The sequence below is a fragment of the Haliotis rufescens genome, unplaced genomic scaffold, assembly GCF_023055435.1.
Source record: "Haliotis rufescens isolate VD_foot unplaced genomic scaffold, xgHalRufe1.0.p SCAF_24, whole genome shotgun sequence".
In the NCBI taxonomy this organism is placed as follows: Eukaryota; Metazoa; Mollusca; class Gastropoda; order Lepetellida; family Haliotidae; genus Haliotis; species Haliotis rufescens.
In genome coordinates this window covers 3,058,655-3,083,014 of record NW_025963935.1, presented here as the reverse complement: position 1 = coordinate 3,083,014, position 24,360 = coordinate 3,058,655, and the positions used below count along the sequence as shown (strand labels likewise).

The 24,360-nt window shown below is 42.1% G+C and overlaps 1 protein-coding gene across 1 annotated transcript in view; it reads right to left on the bottom strand.

Annotated features, from left to right (window-relative positions):
* The window catches only part of LOC124119020 (bestrophin-4-like), a 32,297-nt gene extending 23,360 nt beyond the window's left edge, over positions 1–8,937 (bottom strand). The window contains exons 1-2 of the mRNA XM_048401990.1: positions 8,698–8,937; positions 1,669–1,919 (exon numbers count right to left, since the gene is read on the bottom strand). Of these exons, the coding sequence (XP_048257947.1) occupies positions 1,669–1,847 (179 nt within the window). The 5' untranslated portion in view covers positions 1,848–1,919; positions 8,698–8,937. The remainder of the gene's footprint in view (positions 1–1,668; positions 1,920–8,697) is intronic.
* Positions 8,938–24,360: the final 15,423 nt, after the last annotated feature.

The following is a 24,360-nucleotide window of genomic DNA, read 5'->3' as shown; positions in this document are numbered from 1 at the left end:
CAGCAGGATAAGTTGAACCAACTCACACAACGCGTTTGAGACAAGTAGGCGGTGCACTGAATTTGGACACACATATTTGGCTTGTTACAGGTAGGAGTGAGAGTGAGAGAGTGAGTTGGGTTTAACGGCGCTTTTAACCTTATTCCAGTCATAACACGGCGTGTCAGCTTAATGTGGGAGGAAAGCCCGAAGTAATGCAGGTTTCTGACGTTTACCACTTCGGTGAAACCCACGAGCACGGGTAATGTGCTGACAATCCTATAAACACAATCGGGCCGAACCGGGATTCGAACCCACAATCATAGGATTCTGTCGTGCCCAAGGGACGCAAGCCTGCAAAGCGAATAGACGACTGGACCACCCGTGGCCCCTACAGGTGGAACGGGTGTATGCATGTTGTGCACGTGCATGTCATGACGATGAATTTGACTGCGCTCCTGTGGATACACGTGTTACTTACAAGACCATAAGATTATAAGTCGATACCATAATTCTCTAAAAGTGGTTTGGTGGAAGTTAATTACAAACAAATAAATTCGTTGTTACCGTGTTGACTGACATCGGGTACCTCAAATCAGAACGTACTATCATGTGCTATTGAACTCGCCACTAGACTCGTTGTTAACCGAGACAGGACACGCACATATCCACCGTACTACTTGTCGCGGACCACCCGCTACCCCTTTCTTCACAATGGTACGCGCCAGGGGGCGGACCTTATACATAGTCATACGGGGTTAACTGTTAGGTCACAGCTCAACCTATCCTGGCAATAACCCTCCCTTCCTATCACAGACTGTTGATTATTTTTTTTTAAATAAATAAATAAACATTTTCGAAAAATAATTAGATAATAATAAACTGGCAGACTCCCAATCAGAGGGACAGACAGAACAACACGAGGAGGAAAGACACGAGGAAGGACGGATGAAGTAGGAGAGGCCACGGGAAGGATTTTTGTGCTTTGTTTTTTTGTTTAACGCTACTCTCAGCAATATTCCAACTATATGACAGCGGTCTGTAAATAACGGGGTCTGGACCAGACAATCCAGTGATTGACATCATGAGCATCGATCTAAGCAAATGGGATACGATGACATGCATCAACAAAGTCTGCAAACCTGACTACCCGATGGGTACAATGTGTGAAGCCCATTTCTGGCGTCCCCCGCCGTGATATTGCTAGAATAATGCTAAAAGCGGAGTAAAACCATACTCACTCACTCATTTTCAACAATCTTGCTTGAGGTATTGTAGACCTTGTCTTACCCCCCGTCACACAACTAGGTGAGGTGAAATGGGGTTTAACGTCGGGTCTAAGATTATTGCACTTATGTAGCGACGTGCATGCACGTGTGTGTGTGTGTGGCTGCTTGTAGTCGTCCGGAGTGATGCCGATTTATAGTGCTAGCTCACTGAGATACCATGCCGCAGTTTGACATGTATACCCCACTCAGACACAGTATACTGACTCCGAGCCGACCAGTCCTTGTTTGAGCACCTTAATGCCAAGCGTCAGACAGGGTAACAACAAGTTCCATCTTTTAACGTCTTTGGTATGACGCGATCGGGGATCGAACCCCGGACGTTCCGCTCTCCGGGCGGACGCTCTACCACTAGACCACGGAGGCGGTCCGTCAGATAACTAAGGTATGAATAACCCTTTACCTTTTTTGAGGTTCCGTCAGCAGCAGGCGATACAGAAGACTGATTGATGTGTACAGAACTCCGAATATCAACATCTCTTTGAACATCAGCTTGTAGACGCTGCCCTTCCACGCTGCAAGGAGCTTGACAAAGCCCCCTAGCGACGTTGTCGCCACCCGGTATTGGTAGATGATCGTCATGGTATCCACTCAAGCAGATCATCACTGACAAGATGGCGGCATTCTAACTGGTAGCTTCAGTTCGTCAGAACTCTATTTCAAGGAAACAAAACAGGATTAGCTTAAAGGGTAATGTTAGAAAAACAGAGCAAAGTTATATTTGTAAATAATGACTGTCACTCCAAGCGGGGACGACGTGGGGTGTCTATAACACGTCTGTTTCCCAGTTACCAAAGCCGCACTTACAAATAATCCATTAGCATATCTGGATGGGTGAGTGAGTGAGTTGGGTTTTACCCCGCTTTATTCGAGAAATATCCCACCAGAAATTGACATCACACATTGTACCCATGTAGGGAATCAAACCCGAGCCTTCAGCGAGACGAGCGAACGCTTTAACCTCTAGACTACACTACCGGCGGGTGGTGACGGCAGTGACGGCGTCCTGTAAATAATCAAGTCTGTTTCAGATAATCCAGTGATTGACATGATGAACAACGATGCACAAGGTACGGGTACGATGACACGTACGATCAAACCAAGTCACCGAGCACAACCGGAACGAGTCTGGGATGGGGATCAGTAGATTCTGGCGCGACTAAGGGGCGCAACTCTGCACAGTATAAAGCGCTCCAGTCTTCTCGCGTTGCTCACGTCCTTGAGATTGGTTTCGTCAAATTTTTTATCCTGATGCAGGTGCAACTGTTTTCACGGAGGCAGGATATAAGATCCACTAATACTTCAATTAAAATTATTTGAAATATATGACTGCTTGTGCATCGAACTGGGCCTATGATTACACTTATTCTGAAATTCAAACTAAACTTCTTTTACTAACGCACAGTCTTAAAAAAGCGTCATTCTAAAATGTAATCAAAAAGCATTGTGACCGTTTGGAAATTTAAATACCACATCATGGTCTCAGCAACACCCATTCACTAAAGCTGCATAAAATTGAAAAGTTAAGTACAAAAAGCCATTATGTTTATTTTTAACAAACAAACACGTGGAACGACCTCAGAACAATATGACATCGAAAGGTGAAGGTCGTTGCTATAGTAATCACGCATGTCAAGAAGGCCATGTGCAGACAATGAACACTAATTCTTTAAACGTCGGCGGAGCAAACAATTGCCACCTGTACGAGAATGGATGTGTATATATATCTACATGCTGGCCGGGAGAGGTTTTGTATTCACTTTCCGGTAACCCTGAACAAGAGTTCTACAGCCCTGCGTGGCACACAATGACCCGACACGTACATCGCTTAGGTTCAAGGTCGATATATGGGGGGCACGGGTGGCCCAGTCGTCTAAGGCGCCGCGAGTCGCTGAGCAGAGTTGCGTCCCTTGGGCACGCCAGAAACCTATGATTGTGGGTTCGAATCCCGGTTCGCCCCGATTATGTTTCTAGGTTTGTCAGCACCATACCCGTGCTCGTGGGTTTTTCACCGGAGTGGTAAACGTCTGAGACCTGCATCACTTCGGGCTTTCCCCCCATATTAAGCTGACACGCCGTGATATAACTGGAATACTGTTAAAAGCAGCGTTAAACCCAACTCACTCACTCGATATATGACTTTCTTTGTGTAAATTTGGAATATGATCAGATCTTTATTTTTTAAGTATTCAAACATAACACAGTCACAAACAAATGTCCTTTTTCACCGTATTGTGTCGTTTCAGAAGCAATTAATAGGAACCCCTCATATGTTTTTAAAAGATTTATTCCGAACTTGCATCAGTACCCGTGAAAATCCGGCTTAGAATAGGTCTTCAGTAACCCATGCTTGTCGTACGAGGCGACTAACGGGATCAGGTGTCAAGCTCGCTGACTTGGTTGGAGCATGTGATCGTAAACTGATTGCTTGGATCGGTGCTCATGATATCAATCACTGGGTTGTCTTGTCCAGATTCGATTATTTACAGATTGATATCGCTAGCATCGTTCCACGCATTTGGGATACGATGACATGCATCAATCAAGTCAGCGAGCCTGACCACCCGACTACGACAAGCATGGGTTGATGAAGACCTAGTCTACCTCCGGTCTTCACGGGTGAACAAACAAATAAAGTTGTGTTATGTGTTTTTTTTCAACGTGACATCACATCCAGCCATTTTGTAAGTTTTTATTGTTTTGATCCCAGAAACTAATTTTGTTAGGCTTTCCTCCGATTCTAATTATACAAATATAAATACATATGGTCTAAATATTTGATCTAACCCGCCTTGTTACTAAACATGGCGAAGAGTGAGTGAGTGAGTGAGTGAGTGAGTGAGTGGGTGGGTGGGTGAGTGAGTGAGTGAGTGAGTATGGTTTTACGCCGCTTTTAGCAATATTCCAGCAATATCACGGCGGGGGACACCAGAAATGGGCTTCACACATTGTACCCATGTCGGGAATCGAACCCGGGTCTTCAGCGTGACGAGCGAACGCTTTAACCACTTGGCTACCCGACCGCCCCAAGAGTGAGTGAGTGAGTGAGTGAGTGATGAGTACGGTTTTACGCCACTTTTAGAAAACTTCCAGCAACCCAACGGCGGGGCGCAGCAGGAGTGTGCTGCACACATTGTACCATGTAGGGAATCGAACCCGGGCCTTCACCATATTAAACGAAGGCTTAAACCACTAGGCTGCCTCACCGCCCCCATGGTGTTGGAAGTAGTTTGTTGCAGGAAGGTTTCAGACAGTGGTGTAGGAATGCGTGGTTCCATGTGATACAAGAGTAGCGAAGGCATGTGAGGAAACAAATCATGTGTCTGGCGCATATCAAGCCTTAGTGCGTGCACGTGAAAATCATGCGTTTCATGTCTGGCACGACCCCAACGGGTTCTTCCGCGCAATATTTAGAGGGCCTCATGGAAAATGATAATTACAAAATTCTTTGGAATAGGCCCATTTACAGCCAACAAACCTGATCTTGTCCATTTTGATAAATCCAATGAAATCATTTATATTATTGAATTTTCTGTCCCTTTTGACACTAGTGTGATTGACAAGATTCAGAAAAAACATGGCAAATATGCGGACCTCGCTTTCGAAATGTCACGCATGCATCCCAAGTACCAAGTTGTCCGACTCCCCATTGTTCTCGGTGCCTTAGGTTTGGTACCTCCCAATCTGTTGACTGACATTGGGAGAGTACCCGGGTTTGCTACCAGGAATACAGCCCTTCTGACAATGTGGGTAATGCAGAAGGCTGCAGTGTTGGGGAGTCTTCACATTCTCCGAAAGGTTCTTGGTGGGTTTGACTAGGCTGCGCTTAATGGGAGAAGTCCCATTCGCTGTCTGGGCTGCGTGTAGAGGGGGCAAGGGCCCTGAGCTGATGATGAGCCTAACCAGCCTGACTGTGACAGGATCACCCATACCCTCTTTGCTACATTTAAAAAAATTTTAATCTGTACATGATAAAAATAATGACACTAATGAAACCCACCGCCGGACGTTGTTTTTGAATCACACTCGTGGGGTAGTTTTACCCAATTCTCCTCTAGTGAGAACATATCGGGTCCAGGGTAAGGTTGTTGTATCTACAATAGCCGCCAGCTGTCTTCACGGCGAGGGCATTAAACAACTGCACAGATATAGATCCTACTTGAGCATGTTCCTCGGTCCGTGCTTTGCTTGGGAGTGCTCTATTGTAAACAAACGCTGATATTTCCCAACAAATGGCTCCCGAATGTATTTTGGATACACCTTGGTGATAACACAGACAATAAAGCGTTGATCATCTTTTGATGGTGGGAGAGAGTTTACAATTCACGATTTCAGTAAATGAGGGTTAATCTTTAGTCGGGAACCCGTTAATCAAGAATCCGTTAATACCGAACCCGTTAATCTAGAATCCGTTAATACCGAACCCGTTAATCTAGAACCCGTTAATCAAGAACTCCGCTTATTTCAAACCTTTTAATCCTGAACCCGTTAATCAAGAACTCCGCTTATTTCAAACCTTTTAATCCTGAACCTGTTAATCAAGAACTCCGCTGATCCCTAACCCTTTAATCCTGAATCAGTCAATTGGTTGATGTGTGAACCTTTTAATCCTGAACCCATTAATCTAGAATCCGTTAATTGGTTGATGTGTGAACAACGGTTTTGAATTGTTGACTGTTTGAATGTCATGGTTGATTGGTTGATGTGTGAACAATGGTTTTGAATGGTTGACTGTTTGAATGTGTAATGGTTGATGTTTGAACAACGGTTTTGAATGGTTGACTGTTTGAATGTCATGGTTGATCGGTTGATGTGTGAACCTTTTAATCCTGAACCAATTTATCTAGAATCCGTTAATTGGTTGATGTGTGAAAAATGGGTTTGACTGGTTGACTGTTTGAATGTGCCATGGTTGATTGGTTGATGTGCGAACAATGGTTTTGAATGGTTGACTGTTTGAATGTCATGGTTGATTGGTTGATATGTGAACAATGGTTTTGAATGGTTGACTGTTTGAATGTCATGGTTGATTGGCTGATGTGTGAACAATGGCTTTGACTGGTTGACTCTTTGAATATGTCATGGTTGATATGTGAACAATGGTTTTGACTAGTTGACTCTTGGGGTATGTCATGGTTAGTTGGTTGATGTGTGAACAATGGTTTTGACTGGTTGACTCTTTGAATATGTCATGGTTGAATGGTTGATATGTTAACAATGGTATTGACTGGTTGACTGTTTGGATATGTCATGGTTGATTGGTTGAATAGTGAACACTGGTTTTGAATGGTTGACCGTTTGAATGTCATGGTTGAATGGTTGATATGTGAACAATGGTTTTGACTGGTTGACTGTTTGGATATGTCATGGTTGGTTGGTTGGTATGTGAACAACGGTTTTGACTGGTTGACTGTTTGGATATGTCATGGTTGATTGGCTGATGTGTGAACAATGGTTTTAACTGGTTGACTGTTTGGATATGTCATGGTTGATTGGCTGATGTGTGAACAACGGTTTTGACTGGTTGACCGTTTGGATATGTCATGGTTGATTGGCTGATGTGTGAACAACGGTTTTGACTGGTTGACTGTTTGGATATGTCATGGTTGATTGGCTGATGTGTGAACAACGGTTTTGACTGGTTGACCGTTTGGATATGTCATGGTTGATTGGCTGATGTGTGAACAACGGTTTTGACTGGTTGACAGTTTGGATATGTCATGGTTGATTGGCTGATGTGTGAACAATGGTTTTAACTGGTTGACCGTTTGGATATGTCATGGTTGATTGGCTGATGTGTGAACAACGGTTTTGACTGGTTGACTGTTTGGATATGTCATGGTTGATTGGCTGATGTGTGAACAACGGTTTTGACTGGTTGACTGTTTGGATATGTCATGGTTGATTGGCTGATGTGTGAACAATGGGCTTTCTCTTGGTAGATTGTCATGCGTTCTCAATAAGCTTCAACATTATGGTTTAATGACGATTTGTAAACCAGCAATCCGGCAAATATATCGGCCGTCAAATCTCATGAGCTGGATTAAATTTATAAATAGAAGATTTTCAACACCTGCCTCCACGGAGCGAATGCATGTCACGTGATTTCCGATAATAATTATCAGGCTCGACTTAAATAACATTCCCCACCCCCTCCCCCTAAAGCTGATGGGCGTTATCAGATGTTCCTGCTTTCAGATGTCGAATCAGGTCTGCACCTAACCGTATTATGATTAAAACGAAATCTGCATTCACCGACGTATAAATAAAAGGGTTTCCGTTCGAGTGAGTGTGGGGTTTGAAGTTGAACGGTCAGATTTGCATTTTCGTTGCGACCCGCGACCTCGACCGTTTTTGTTTTTTTATCTGTGTCTCAGCACAGCGTGTACCATACATCAGTACAATACATCAGTACAATACATCAGTACAATACATCAGTGCACTACATCAGTACAATACATCAGTACAATACCTCCTTCTGTACCAACAGAACTAAAGACTGGTTCCTGAAAGAATCCTATAAATTCTAATAGGTATATGACACCATATTAGGGACTATCTTTTCTTTCGCCACATTTTCACACAGAAACATTTTGGTTTCCACGTGTTCACATTTATTCAAAACGCTTATTGACATTTATTCATAATGTATATTTATATTTATTCATGACATATGTTTATATTTATTCCTGACGTATGTTCATATTCATTACGTGTGTTCATATTTAATCAAGGCATGACGTATGTTAATATTCATTCATGACGTATATTCATATTCATAACGTGTGTTCATATTTATTCAAGGTATGACATATGTTCACATTTATAATTTATTCCCGAGAAACCAAAGATCACAAACGAAAAGATCACAATCTGAGAATCGAACCCACAATGAGCGGATCATGACACGCAAAGGGACGCAACTCTGCACAAAGCATTATACGACCCGGCACCTGGTGTCTCTTGGCTATTTTCAAATATCTCGTTTGAGAATATACAACGAACGTCCACAGCATGGTTAGGTGAGGTGAAAGGGGTTTAACGTCGCGTCCAAGATTATTGCACTTATATCGCGACGTGCATGTACGTGTGTGTGTTTGTGTGGCTGCTTGTACTAGTCCTGACTGATGCCGATTTATAGTGCTAGCTCACTGAGATACCATGCCGCAGTTTAACATGAATACCCCACTCAGACACAGTATACTGACTCCGAGCCGACCACTCCTTGTTTTAGCCCCTTAATGCCGAGCGCCAGACAGGGTAACAACAAGTACCAGCTTTTAATGTCTTTTGGTATGACGCGGTCGGGGATCGAACCCCGGACCTTCCGCTCGCTCTACCACTAGACCACGGAGGCGGTCCTCCACAGCATGGACGTAGACTAGAAATACAGGGTGATAGCATGCAACCCAAATATTAGAGACATACTTACAAACGTGGACTATCCTCAGACAATGTTAAGAATATTCCGAGCGGCAAAAACACACTCATAGTCCACCATCATAGACACATTTCTGAACATCCAAAATAGCCTCACAACACAGAACACAACGCACAAGCCTGCAACACTCCTGTAAGATTCCAATATGCAATCGCCCTGGGCAATGTAAGAGCCAATAGAACGGCACCCATCTACTAAACTCTTATGGCCCAGGTGTACGGAGCGTCTAGTAGGCATCGCTTGCTTTGGCTGCGTATGGAGTACGTAAAGGGCCATATGTTAAGTATACTATTGTTTTCCTCGCAAAACAACTAAATCCGGTTTGTGATTTCAATGTGCGAACCGGTTACGTTTTAAGTAACAGGTTTAAAGCAGGTGGCAGTTAAAGAATTTAGTACCTTGAAAATATTATGTGTGGCGTCAGAAATGACGTGACAACTGCCAGATGAAGCACATCGCCTAACAAACAAGTTATTTGGCTTGCTAAGGTGCGGTCTTTGCTTGCACTCGTGCCTACGCTAGTATAATGTAAAGATAACTTCATTTTAGAACTGTGACAGCCCCTTCATGAATAAATAACTCGTTGTATATACAAGTTTCCCTGTGAAATTCACAACTATTGTCGTGAGGCACAAGACCTCCGCTGTATTGGTTTCAGACAGTTTTTTAAGTGCAAGTACATTCTATACTGTGGCCGCTTTGCTGTAACTGGAACGATAGGCAATACTTGGTTTGCTGGACCTTTCACAATACCCTTACATACATGAGACACTGAACATTCATTTGCCAACTCCCTTAGGTACCTTAATACTGAGCTTTCTATTTACAACACCCTTACATACATGAGACACTGAACATTCATTTGCCAACCCCCTTAGGTACCTTAATACTGAGCTTTCTATTTACAACACCCTTACATACATGAGACACTGAACATTCCTTTGCCAACTCCCTTAGGTACCTTAATACTGAGCTTTCTATTTACAACACCCTTACATACATGAGACACTGAACATTCATTTGCCAACTCCCTTAGGTACCTTAATACTGAGCTTTCTATTTACACCACCCTTACATACATGAGACACTGAACATTCATTTGCCAACTCCCTTAGGTACCTTAATACTGAGCTTTCTATTTACAACACCCTTACATACATGAGACACTGAACATTCATTTGCCAACTCCCTTAGGTACCTTAATACTGAGCTTTCTATTTACACCACCCTTACATACATGAGACACTGAACATTCATTTGCCAACTCCCTTAGGTACCTTAATACTGAGCTTTCTATTTACAACACCCGTACATACATGAGACACTGAACATTCATTTGCCAACCCCCTTAGGTACCTTAATACTGAGCTTTCTCTTTACAACACCCTTACATACATGAGACACTGAACATTCATTTGCCAACTCCCTTAGGTACCTTAATATTGGGCTTTCTTTTGACAACAGCCGAAGATTAATGGAATACTGAACTTTCATTTGACAACGCCCGTAGATACACGTAATACTGAACTTTCATTTGACAACCCCCATATATACACGTTATACCGAACTTTCATTTGATAATGCCCACAGATGCATGAAATAATAACCTTTCATTGACAACGCCCACAAATACATGTAATACTGAACTTTCATTTGATAATGCCCACAGATACATGAAATAATAACCTTTCATTGACAACGCCCATAGATACATGAAATACTAAACTTTCATTTGATAACGCCCGTACATACATGTTATACTGAACTTTCATTTGATAACGCCCCTAGATACATGTAATACTGAACTTTCATCTGACAAGGCCCATATATTTACGTAATACTGAACTTTCATCTGACAACGCCCATAGATACATGAAATACTGAACTTTCATTTAATAACACCCGTAGATACATGTAATACTGAACTTTCATTTGACAACGCCCCTAGATACATGTAATACTGAACTTTCATTTGATAACGCCCATAGATACATGTAATACTGAACTTTCATTTGATAACGCCCCTAGATACATGTAATACTGAACTTCCATCTGACAACACCCCTAGATACATGTAATACTAAACTTTCATTTGACAACGCCCCTAGATACATGAAATACTGAACTTTCATTTGATAACGCCCATAGATACATGTAATACTGAACTTTCATTTGAAACGCCCCTAGATACATGTAATACTGAACTTTCATCTGACAAGGCCCATATATTTACGTAATACTGAACTTTCATCTGACAACGCCCATAGATACATGAAATACTGAACTTTCATTTGATAACACCCGTAGATACATGTAATACTGAACTTTCATTTGACAACGCCCATAGATACATGTAATACTGAACTTTCATTTGATAACACCCGTAGATACATGTAATACTGAACTTTCATTTGATAACGCCCATAGATACATGTAATACTGAACTTTCATTTGATAACACCCGTAGATACATGTAATACTGAACTTTCATTTGATAACGCCCCTAGATACATGTAATACTGAACTTTCATCTGACAACGCCCCTAGATACATGTAATACTAAACTTTCATTTGACAACGCCCCTAGATACATGAAATACTGAACTTTCATTTGATAACGCCCATAGATACATGTAATACTGAACTTTTATTTGATAACGCCCCTAGATACATGTAATACTGAACTTTCATCTGACAAGGCCCATATATTTACGTAATACTGAACTTTCATCTGACAACGCCCATAGATACATGAAATACTGAACTTTCATTTGATAACACCCGTAGATACATGTAATACTGAACTTTCATTTGACAACGCCCCTAGATACATGTAATACTGAACTTTCATTGGACAACGCCCCTAGATACATGAAATACTGAAGTTTCATTTGATAACGCCCCTAGATACATGTAATACTGAACTTTCATTTGACAACGCCCACAGATACATGAAATAATAACCTTTCATTGACAACGCCCATAGATACATGTTATACTTAACTTTCATTTGCCAACCCACATAGATACATGTAATACTGAACTTTCATTTGATAACGCCCATAGATACATGTAATACTGAACTTTCATCTGACAACGCCCATAGATACATGTAATACTGAACTTTCATCTGACAACGCCCATATATACACGTAATACTGAACTTTCATTTGATAACGCCCATAGAAACATGTAATACTGAACTTTCATTTGACAACCCCCATAGATACATGTAATACTGAACTTTCATTTGACAACCCCCATAGATATATGTAATACTGAACTTTCATTTGATAACGCCCATAGATACATGGAATACTGAAGTTTCATTTGACAACGCCCATATATACACGTAATACTGAACTTTCATTTGACAACGCCCACAGATACATGAAATACTGAACTTTCATTTGACAACGCCCACAGATACATGAAATAATAACCTTTCATTGACAACGCCCATAGATACATGTAATACTTAACTTTCATTTGACAACGCCCATATATACACGTAATACTGAACTTTCATTTGACAACCCCCATAGATACATGTAATACTGAACTTTCATTGACAGCGCCCATACAGCAGATACATGGAATACTGAACTTTCATCTGACAACCCCCATAGATACATGTTATACTGAACTTTCATTTGACAGCGCCCATATATACACGCAATACTGAACTTTCATTTGATAACCCCCATAGATACATGAAATACTGAACTTTCATTTCACAACGCCCCTTGATACATGACATACTGAACTTTCATTTGACAAGGCCCCTAGATACATGTAATACTGAACTTTCATTTGGTAACGCCCATAGATACATGAAATACCGAACTTCATTTCACAACGCCCCTAGATACATGAAATACTGAACTTTCATTTCACAACGCCCCTAGATACATGAAATACTGAACTTTCATTTGACAACGCCCATAGATACATGAAATACTGAACTTTCATTTCACAACGCCCATAGATACATGAAATACTGAACTTTCATTTGACAAGGCCCATAGATACATGAAATACTGAACTTTTATTTGACAACGCCCATAGATACATGTAATACTGAACTGTCATCTGACAACGCCCCTAGATACATGAAATGCTAAACTTTCATTTCACAACACCAGATAGATACATGAAATACCGAACTTCATTTCACAACGCCCCTAAATACATGAAATGCTGAACTTTCATTTGACAACGCCCCCAGATACACGTAATACTGAACTTTCATTTGACAAGGCCCCTAGATACAATTAATTCTGAACTCTCATTTGACAACGCCCCTAGATACATGAAATACGGAAATCCATTTTCACAACGGCATCCGCCATTGCACTTAATCCGGCACAGCATGAACCAGAAAGCCACCAGTCTGCACCAGATGTCAGACCTGACTGACAAGACCTTAGTCATCAAACATTTCATCATCCTCATTTTTTTCTCCTCTTTTGGACAACAGCATCAGAACATTTGTCCACGACACTGACGACAGGTTTATGACTGTACCGACATACCATAGAAACTCAAGGAAACTCAGCATCATATATTAATGTTTTCAAACTCGATTCTGTCAAGCGTATATTGGTCGCTAACAAACAATCACATACTGTCTGGCGATCCCATGATTGTTACGTACGTGTTTTGAACCGTGTTAGAATTGGTCTTCAGCTACCCATGCTTAGAGGCGACAAACGGAATCAGGTGGTCAGGCTCGCTGACTTGGTTGATACATGTCATCGTATCCCAATTGCATGGATCGATGCTCATGATGTCAATGACTTGACTGTCTGGTCCAGACTCGATTATTTACAGACCGCCGTCATGTGGGTGGAATACTGCTGAGTGTGGTGTTAAACGACAAACAAGCAAACAAACAGACCAGACACGGCTTGTATTTCTACAAACCAGGTGCAAACTCGCGTCTGGAAGGTGTTAGCCGCCCATATTGTCTCGGTACACCACCAACTATTTCAGGAAAATGTAACAATTTCAAGTTACATAGGTGATCGATATCACGATATGTAACCAACATGTTACTGAGATATTAGTTCAATCAGCTTCTTTCACCCAGGTGTTCAAACGTCAATGATTATGTTAATCTCTAAGACTACTACTACTAGTACTACTACTGCAGATGCTACTACTACTTCTACTACCACCATCACTACTACTGCAGATGCTCCTACTACTTCTACTACCACCATCACTACTACTGCAGTTGCGAATACCACTTCTACTACCACCATCACTACTACTGCAGATGCTACTACTACTTCTACTACCACCATCACTACTACTGCAGATGCTACTACTACTACTACTACTACTACCACCATCACTACTACTGCAGATGCTACTTCTACTTCTACTACCACCATCACTACTACTGCAGATGCTACTACTACTGCTACTACCACCATCACTACTACTGCAGATGCTACTACTACTTCTACTACCACCATCACTACTACTGCAGATGCTCCTACTACTACTACTACCACCATCACTACTACTGCAGATGCTCCTACTACTTCTACTACCACCATCACTACTACTGCAGATGCTACTACTACTACTACTACCACCATCACTACTACTGCAGATGCTACTACTACTGCTACTACCACCATCACTACTACTGCAGATGCTACTACTACTTCTACTACCACCATCACTACTACTGCAGATGCTACTACTACTACTACTACCACCATCACTACTACTGCAGATGCTCCTACTACTTCTACTACCACCATCACTACTACTGCAGATGCTACTACTACTACTACTACCACCATCACTACTACTGCAGATGCTACTACTACTTCTACTACCACCATCACTACTACTGCAGATGCTACTACTACTACTACTACTACCATCACTACTACTGCAGATGCTACTAATACTACTACTACCACCATCACTACTACTGCAGATGCTACTACTACTACTACTACTACCACCATCACTACTACTGCAGATGCTACTACTACTACTACTACCACCTGCACTACTACTGCAGATGCTACTACTACTGCTACTACCACCATCACTACTACTGCAGATGCAACTACAACAACTACTACTAGTACTACTACTTGTGCTACTACTACTATTACTATAGCAACTACTCTTACTATCACTGCCACTACTACTACTACTGCAGCTCCTACTACTACTGCTACTACTACTACTAGTACTACTACTACTACTGCTACTACTGCTACTACTGCTACAAGTGCTGCTACTTCTTCTACCACCATCACTACTACTACTGCTACTACTACTACTACCACTACTGCTACTACTGCAGCTCCTACTACTACTGCTACTACTACTGATACTACTGCAGCTCCTACTACTACTGCTACTACTGCTACTACTACTACTAGTGCTGCTACTTCTTCTACCACCATCACTACTACTACTGCTACTACTACTACTAAAGCTGCTACTACTAGTACTACTACTACTGCTACTACTACTACTGCTACTACTGCAGCTCCTACTACTGCTGCTACTACTACTACTAGTGCTGCTACTTCTACTACCACCATCACTACTACTACTGCTACTACTAAAGCTGCTACTACTAGTACTACTACTACTGCTACTACTACTACTAAAGCTGCTACTACTAATACTACTACTACTGCTACTATTGCAGCTCCTACTACTACTGCTACTACTACTACTAGTGCTGCTATTTCTTCTACCACCATCACTACTACTACTGCTACTACTACTACTAAAGCTGCTACTACTAGTACTACTACTACTGCTACTACTACTACTGCTACTACTGCAGCTCCTACTACTACTGCTACTACTACTACTAGTGCTGCTACTTCTACTACCACCATCACTACTACTACTGCTACTACTAGTACTACTACTACTGCTACTACTGCTACTAGTGCTGCTACTTCTACTACCACCATCTCTACTACTACTTACTACTACTACTAAAGCTGCTACTACTAGTACTACTACTACTACTGCAGCTCCTACTACTACTGCTACTACTACTACTACTACTACTAGTGTTGCTACTTCTACTACCACCATCACTACTACTACTTACTTCTACTACTAAAGCTGCTACTACTAGTGCTACTACTACTACTGCAGCTGCTACTACTACTGCTACTACTACAACCTCTACTAGTGCTGCTACTTCTACTACCACCATCACTCCTACTACTTACTACTACTAAAGCTGCTACTAATACTACTACAACTGCAGGTGCTACTAATACTGTTACTACATCGAGTACAACTAACGTTATCCAACGCATCAGATTTTGTAACTAATACAATCGCAAACTAAGACAATTATCCAATTCATTCCTGACTGTTTTAACACAGACTCCTTCCCGTATTGTTTTAACTGTTTGGAGAATTGTGCAATACATCAACTTCAAAGTAGCCTGAGATTCACGCCATCCACACATGAAATACATTAGAAGCTTCAACATGTTTTAAAAAGACAACCAACCTGACCGCCATGGACGCAGGACGCTCGACGCGGTCTCCTGGCTACATTGGGACTACCATGCTCGACATATGACGTCACCTAGATGACTAGCTAAGACATATTGTCTGTCAGTCTCCTTGACGGACGCAATGAATACTTAATATTACATGGTGAGTGGGGGTAAAGTGTCACCGCTCCCACAAAGAACTGACTTTCGTTTGTTTTGCTGGATTCATTACCACTGTATTTATGTCTGCATGATGTGAGTGAGTTATTGTTCGGGTGGGTAAATTAGGAATTGGCCACTTGGCCATCACTGAGTGAGTGAGTGAGTTAAATTTTAACTCACGCACTCACTTTTAGCAATATTCGAACTATTACGGCGGGGAACACCAGAAATGGGCTTTACTGTATTTATGTATGCATGATGTATACTGAACAAAAATGTTGGGGGTCATGCCTATTTGGGGGATGTTTTTTTATGAAATTGTTAGCTTGGTCTTCACTGCAAAAATGTCCTTAACGTTTTTGTTCAGTGTAATATGATGTTTTGGTTTTGGTTTGGTTTGTTGTTTAACGCCGCACTCAGCAATATTCCAGCTATATGACGGCGGTCTGTAAATAATCGAGTCTGGACCAGACAATCAAGTGATTGACAACATGAGCATCGATCCACGCAATTGGGACCGATGACATGCATCAAACCAAGTCAGCGAGCCTGACCACCCGATCCCGTCAGTCGCCTTTTATGACAAGCATAATCGCCTTTTACGGCAAGTATGGGTTGCTGAAGACCCTATTCTACCCCGGATCTTCACGGGCCCAGTGTCATATCAGATGCAAGCAACCTCACATCACATGCACGGTACATGTCAAATTCTGAAGTCAGTCAACGAATCATCTTCCCCAGACAAGAGCGTCCACTGGCCTTTTTATCAAAGTCTTGTTTCCACCCTTGCTCACTTTTCTGCGCTCAATGTGGGGAGAAAGTGTCACCGCTCCAAAAAAGAACTTACTTTCGTTTGTTTTGCTGGATTTATTACCACTGTCTTTATGTATGTGACAGGATCAGATAGTTCTATATATTTTGAGAGTTTTATTAGTTTAGATTTTTACTGAATTAAATATTCAGTCACGTATGTTTTAAACATTATATACTTCACACTTCAGCTCTCCTAATTCTCTGTTTCAACTTACTGCATGAGTACTTTGCTACAGCCTCCATCACCTAGTGCACTATCACACAATAGCCTGCCGAAGCGCGCCCCTCAAAGCACCTTCGTGTTTAACTTTCTAGCTTACTGTCTCCAGTTTAAAGGGTTTAGTTTTTACTACAGTTAATATCACATTTGATGTTACTGTCGAACACACGTATAGCAATGGACGTTGTAGAATTCACAATTTGGACTAATTGTGGTGTTTGATTTATAGACTTTGGAATTCACTTTTAAAGATGTAGCTGTATTACTCGTGCAGAGGTCTGTGTCTGGACTGATGAACCCAGGTCCACACACTTGGGTTTAAGAAATTTATCAGTAATAAACTTGGGTGTAACTGCGAACAACACCTGCGTCTGTCCTTCATATCATGACGCAGTTCCGGTTTTATGTATGCATGATGTATACTGAAAAAAAAATGTTAGGGATCATGGCTATTTGGGGGGATGTTTTTTTTATGAAATTGTGAGCTTGGTCTTCACTGCAAAAATGTCCTTAACGATTTTGTTGAGTGTAATATGAGATGCAAAAAAACTCACATCACATGCACAGTACATGTCAAATTTTGAAGTCAGTCAACGAATCATCTTCCCGAGACATGAGAGTCCACTAGCCTTTTTATCAAAGTCTTGTTTCCACCCTTGCCACACCAAGCTAACTTTTCTGCGGACCGCCTCCGTGGTCTAGTGGTAGAGCGTCCCCTCGGAGAGCGGAAGGTCAGGGGTTCGATCCCCGGCCGCGTCATACCAAAATACGTTAAAAGATGGTACTTGTTGTTACCCTGTCTGCCGCTCGGCATTGAGGGGCTAAACAAGGACTGGTCAGCTCGGAGTCAGTATACTGTGTCTGAGTGGGGTATTCATGTTAAACTGCGGCATTGTATCTCAGTGAGCTAGCACTATAAATCGGTATCAGTCCGGACTAGTACAAGCAGCCACACAAACACACGTCGCTATATAAGTGCAATAATCTTGGACGCGACTTTAAACCCAACTTCACCTCACCTCACTTTTCTGCGCTGAATGTTATAGGACTATCGCACATATCGATCGTCCAACCAGAGAATGTTTCACAAAATCACAATCCACGCCTGGTGTGCCTTCGTATGAAAGAGATTTATCACTGCCTGTCTTGGTTGATACAATCTTTTCATGGTAAAACGATTGCCTCTGTTTATGTGTCAGGGATGAAATCGCGAATGATTTCGTTATCTGATCGACTAGGTCGTCGCCTGAGGTAGTCACCATCTTTGTGAAGCTGTACGAGCTCTGATTGGATATCGCGTTTTCGTTACAAGGGGCACAACTCGTGATCTACGCGTGGTGGCGCCAGGGTCGAGCCAAGCAAAGTGGCCGTGATGTGGCAAGGGCTGAAACTAGGCTTTGATATAGGCTAGTGGACACGCCTTGATGTGGCAAGGGTAGAAACTAGGCTTTGATATAGGCTAGTGGACACGCCTTGATGTGGCATGGGTAGAAACTAGGCTTTGATATAGGCTAGTGGACACGCCTTGATGTGGCAAGGGTAGAAACTAGGCTTTGATATAGGCTAGTGGACACGCCTTGATGTGGCAAGGGTAGAAACTTGGCTTTGATATAGGCTAGTGGACACGCCTTGATGTGGCAATGGTAGAAACTTGGCTTTGATATGGGCTAGTGGACACGCCTTGATGTTGCAAGGGTAGAAACTAGGCTTTGATATAGGCTAGTGGACACGCCTTGATGTTGCAAGGGTAGAAACTCGGCTTTGATATAGGCTAGTGGACACGCTTGCCTCGGGAAGATGTCAACGAATATACTTCCTCCATTATCCTGTACATTAATATATCCAGGCTTTTGTGATGAATGACCAGGATATATTCACCAACATTTTGTTGCATCTTGGAAGTAGCCACCTCAATATCAATTTGGAGCCTAATTAGAAATGTTCAATGCTGAAAATACCTGTCCAGTTAACTTAAGCTCTTTGGTGCGGCCCAGTTTGTGATAAGTTAGAGACGGAGACAAACGAAGCTGTGGGAGCGAATTTGTGCGGGGTACAAAGCAGATATAATACACTGGATTATCAAACATGATGCAAGCAAAGATGTGTCATTTCTTACCACTGAAGATTCCGTTAAGTCCCGAAAATTAGTCTTCAGCAACCAGTGCTTGTCGGACGAGGCGACCAACGGGATTGGGTGGTCAGACTCGCTGACTTGGTTGTTTTTTGTTTGTAGTTTATGGAGTAACGACTACATACATGTTTGGTTGTTGTTTAACGCCCCCTCTGCAATATGCCATCTGTATGACGGTCATCTGTTAATAATGAGTCATGAACATCAATCCACGCAATTGGGATAACATGACAGGCATCGTTAAACAACAGACAAACGAAACCAAAGATTACATTTTACGTCCGCTACCTCCACCTACCAAGATTCTGCTGAGGACAGTTGGTCACTAACATTGCACCATAGGTGAGCGAGTGATTGAGTTGGGTTTAACGCCGCTTTAAACAGTATGCTCGTTTTATCACGGCTTAATGTGATAGGAAAGCCCTAAGTCAGACAGGTCTCAGATGTTTACCACATTGATGAAACCCACGAGCAAGGATTTGGTGTTGACAATCCTAGAAACGTAAATTGGGCCAAGCGAAACCACAATCCAAGGTTTCTGGTGTACCCAAGGGTCGCAACTATGCACAGCGAATTGCGGCACCTAAGAACACTGGGCCATCTCTGCAACTGTAAATTAGGAGACCATAATATTGTCACGGCCCCAAGTCAAACACGTTTTTTCAACGAATAGATAGCTTTGTATTCATGTGGGTATAATAATACTTTCATATATATTAGTTTATTTGTTGTAAAGGCCGCACTCAGCAATATTCCAGCTATATGACGGCGGTTGGTAAATAATCGAATCTGGACCAGACAAACCAGTGGTTGATATCATGAGCATCGATCCACGCAATTGGGATACGATAACATAGATCAACCAAGTCAGCGAGCCTGACCACCCGATCCCTTTAGTCGCCTCTTACGACAAGCATAGTCGCCTTTTACGGCAAGTATGGGTTGCTGAAGACATATTCTTGTCTGGATCTTAACGGGTCTCATATACACTCACATATACACTTTTAGGAAATTTATTGTGCCAAATAGAGTCGATATATTTAATTTAATATCATCGATACAAATGTGAAATTTTGGAGCTTGATAGTCACATGTGGTCGTTGTAAAAGGCATTGAAAACTGGCCATTGTCATGTCACATACGGTCACAAGGTTGCGCTGAACTCAGTATCTCGTGTGACCGCCCCGGGCAGCAATCACGGATCTACATCTCCTCGGCACTGACTGGATACGTGTACAAATTCTGTCCTGCGGAATTCTGCGCCATCCTGCTTGTAACGCGTTGGTCAGTTGGGGGAGTGTCTGCGGCGTGTTCTGACGTTGACGTACACGTCGATCGAGTTCATCCCAGAGGTGTTCGAATGGGTTGAGATCTGGAGATGTCGACGGCCAGTGCAAGGCGTTGATGTTGGCATTATGAAGGTAGTCTACAGGGACACGAGCTGTGTTAGGTAGAGCGTTGTCCTCTTGAAACAGCTCGCTCTGGCGGTCAATAATTGGAAAAAGGTGAGGTTGAAAAATTTGATTCATGTAGCGATTTGCTGTCAAATTTACCTGAACCACAACCAAGCCAGATCTCGTGGTGTAAGATATGGCCGCCTACACCATGACACTACCGCCACCGAATTTGTCGAATTCACGTACACAATGTGGGGAAAAACGCTCATTTCGACGACAATAAAAACGTTGTCTTCCACCTCGCTGGTGAAGTAGAAATCGTGATTCATCGCTAAACCACACTCGTCCCCAGTTCCTCGAATTCCAAGGCTGTAAGGTATGGCACATACGCAAGCGTCGCTTTCGATGGGTCTATTGCAAAGCAGGGACGATAACTGGTCTTCTAGGTCGGATTCCAGCCTCGCGAAGATGGTTCCTGACAGTCTGGTCCAATATCCTCCTTAAAACAGTGATGCGTCTTGCAGTCTCTGTAGCTGTGACATTGCGATGACGCAGGTGGAAAAGTCGAATGTAGTGATCCTGTGCAGGGTGGTAATTCTTGGTCGGCCAGTTCTCGGGTGGTCTGCAGTGGAATTGAACTGTCTGTATCGGTCCCAAAGGCAGCAAATGGTCTCTGGTGGACGTTGAAGTGGCGTGCGATTCCCCTCTTTGGATACGTCCTATGGCATCGCCGAACCTTGGCATTTTCGAACTTGAAAAATGTTGACGAATTGAATGACAAATTATTGGCTTATGCTTACCTTTTATAGCCACTACCACAAGATACGAATGCCATAGCGTGCACGTGTAATTTGCTTTAAAATAATGCCGTTTAAGACATTGCAAATCGACAATGGCTACGTTTTGACACACCGTTTGTCGAATATCAGGCGACCAACATTTTCCAATAACATACATCCAATTTATATACCAGACTTTTTGTGTAGTCAGGTTTAATGAACTACATACTACCTGTGCGTTTCCTTTTTTGAAGAGTGTATATATTCTGTTCCAAAAAAGATACGTAAGCCAGATTTGTGTGAGGTAGGAAAATACATTTATACGAGGAACTATATAAGGTATTGAGCCAAAATATTGTGGAGAAAACACTTGATGATTGTAGTCTTCTCAGTTGTCGGTACAAGGTCGGTGACGTCACCCACCATCAATAACGCGTATGTCCCCCGTTGGAATCGATACCGCACTGACATCTCCTGCTCATGGAAGAGACGAATATGCGAATCACATCCTGGAGAATGGTAGCCCACTCGGCTTGCAACGCAAAGGTCACCGTCTGGGGTTGAGGTTGACGTCGGCGTAGCCGTCTATCCATATCATCCCACAGGGGCTCTATCGGGTTCAAATCCGGGGTTCTGGAGGGAGGGGAGAACATCAACGATGTTGTTGTGTGCACAGGCTCTTATGATCCGTGCTGTATGCAGTCGAGCGTTGTTCTGCTGGTGTACACCGTTGCCGTTGGCTGTAATTGAGAGGACGTGTGGTAGGAGCATTTCGTTGATGTATCGTTGAGCCGTAAGCTTGCCCTTGATATGGACCAAACCTGTCCTGCCATGATGAGAGATCGCCACCCACATCATAACGCTACCCACACCAAACCTGCCCACTTCCTGTTCGCTTATTCCGGCGTAACGTTCTCCCCGACGTCTGTAGACCCATGATCTTCCATCCCCTCGACAAGGAGGAGAAATCTTAATTCGTCGCTGAACCAGACATCTCTCCATCGCAGTTGAGGCTATACGCTGTGTTGACGACATCTATGCAGTCGTTGTTGACTATGTTGTTGCTGTCGACTCAACCTTGGACGATCACGTGTTGATCCGATCCCATAGCCTTGTGATGGTGCTGGGCGCTACATTATATTAGAAAACCCTGGCTACAGCTGATCGGGATTCCCCTGCCTGCAAGCGGCCTTTGACGTTGTTTCATTGCACTTCTGTTAATCTTGGCATGTTGTTGAACTGTTGAACTGACGCAGAAAACCCTGCACTTTAATACCGTTCATAGTGCTACTGCACGTGCAGTACGTGCAGCCTTATGGCCCTTTTGTTTATGCACTGGAAGCGTTTGTCCGAATCGTACGTGTTTCCAGACTTGTGGTTTGCATGTCCTTGTTGTGATCATTTTGATCCGGGAATTTTGTCACTGACATTATAACACATTAAGCCCTTCATGGTCCGCCAATTCTGCTTTTAAGGCCAAAAATATCCGTATTGTGTTTCTTTTTCTGATGAGTATATTTATATCAAAATGTTTTCTCATAAGTAGATGCCTCTGAGGTTTAAGGTTTATTATGCATATATATATAAAGAGTTCATTGTATACGCCAGTTGGTTATAAGCGTGTTCGTTATTAAGAGGAAGGTGAACCATCTCAGGAGATAATCTGCTATAAAAATGAATATTTATACCAACCAATTATTTCGTCTAATTGATTCACTAATTGCCATCCAAATCCCAGCTAAGTCCTTAAAGACTAAGCCACACTTGCGTTAAATAACGTACTTAAGCGTAGAAAAGTCTTACGTAGTGTAACGTATCCATACGTGGTTCATCGTAGCTGTCCGTGGCTATCTGTGTTCATGACGTAGCCATTAACGTGAAAAAGACGTACTTAGGGATTTAGCTGTTGTGCATGCAATAAAAAATAGTAGTATTATTACATTTGACAGAAAATAGAAAGAATAAATAGCCTACTTATGATAATCTATCAGTCAATCCAATATATGTATTGTACCCATATCTTGACAATGTTTTAAGATCCTATGAAATGCTACACTTACATACCTCATGTATCTACTAGTATTTTACAGATATATGTCTACTGAATTGAAATAAAAATAATGAAAAACCCAAAACAAACAAACATTAAATAAATTTTGGCCTAATTTCTGAACAGCACAATGATATAGCAAATGGACGTATGTTTAACAAAACACGTATTTTTATACGTGAGTGAAGTACTGAAAATATATTTACCTTTCAAATAAGACAGGGAGACATGCAAATGCACAAAGCAAAAAGAGACATAACTCCACATTGTCGAGTACGAGGCCACGTATAACACTATTGAGAATTTGCAGAGGATCAATTCAATATATTTTCAAATTGTGTTGTTTACTACCATAACTGTTCCATCCTTATTATCAATATTAAAATCATGTGCATTGAGTTACTATCACAAATAATAAATAAAACCTCCCCCCAAAACCCCTCAAAACAATGTTGAATTGGTAAAGAAATACATGTACGAGAAATGAATTATAGAAACATTTTGTTAGAGGTAATGACTTGTTTGTTTTGTGTCTTTGACGATATATCACATGTCATGTCCGTTGATAGTAAAACAAAATTCGACTTGCAAAAA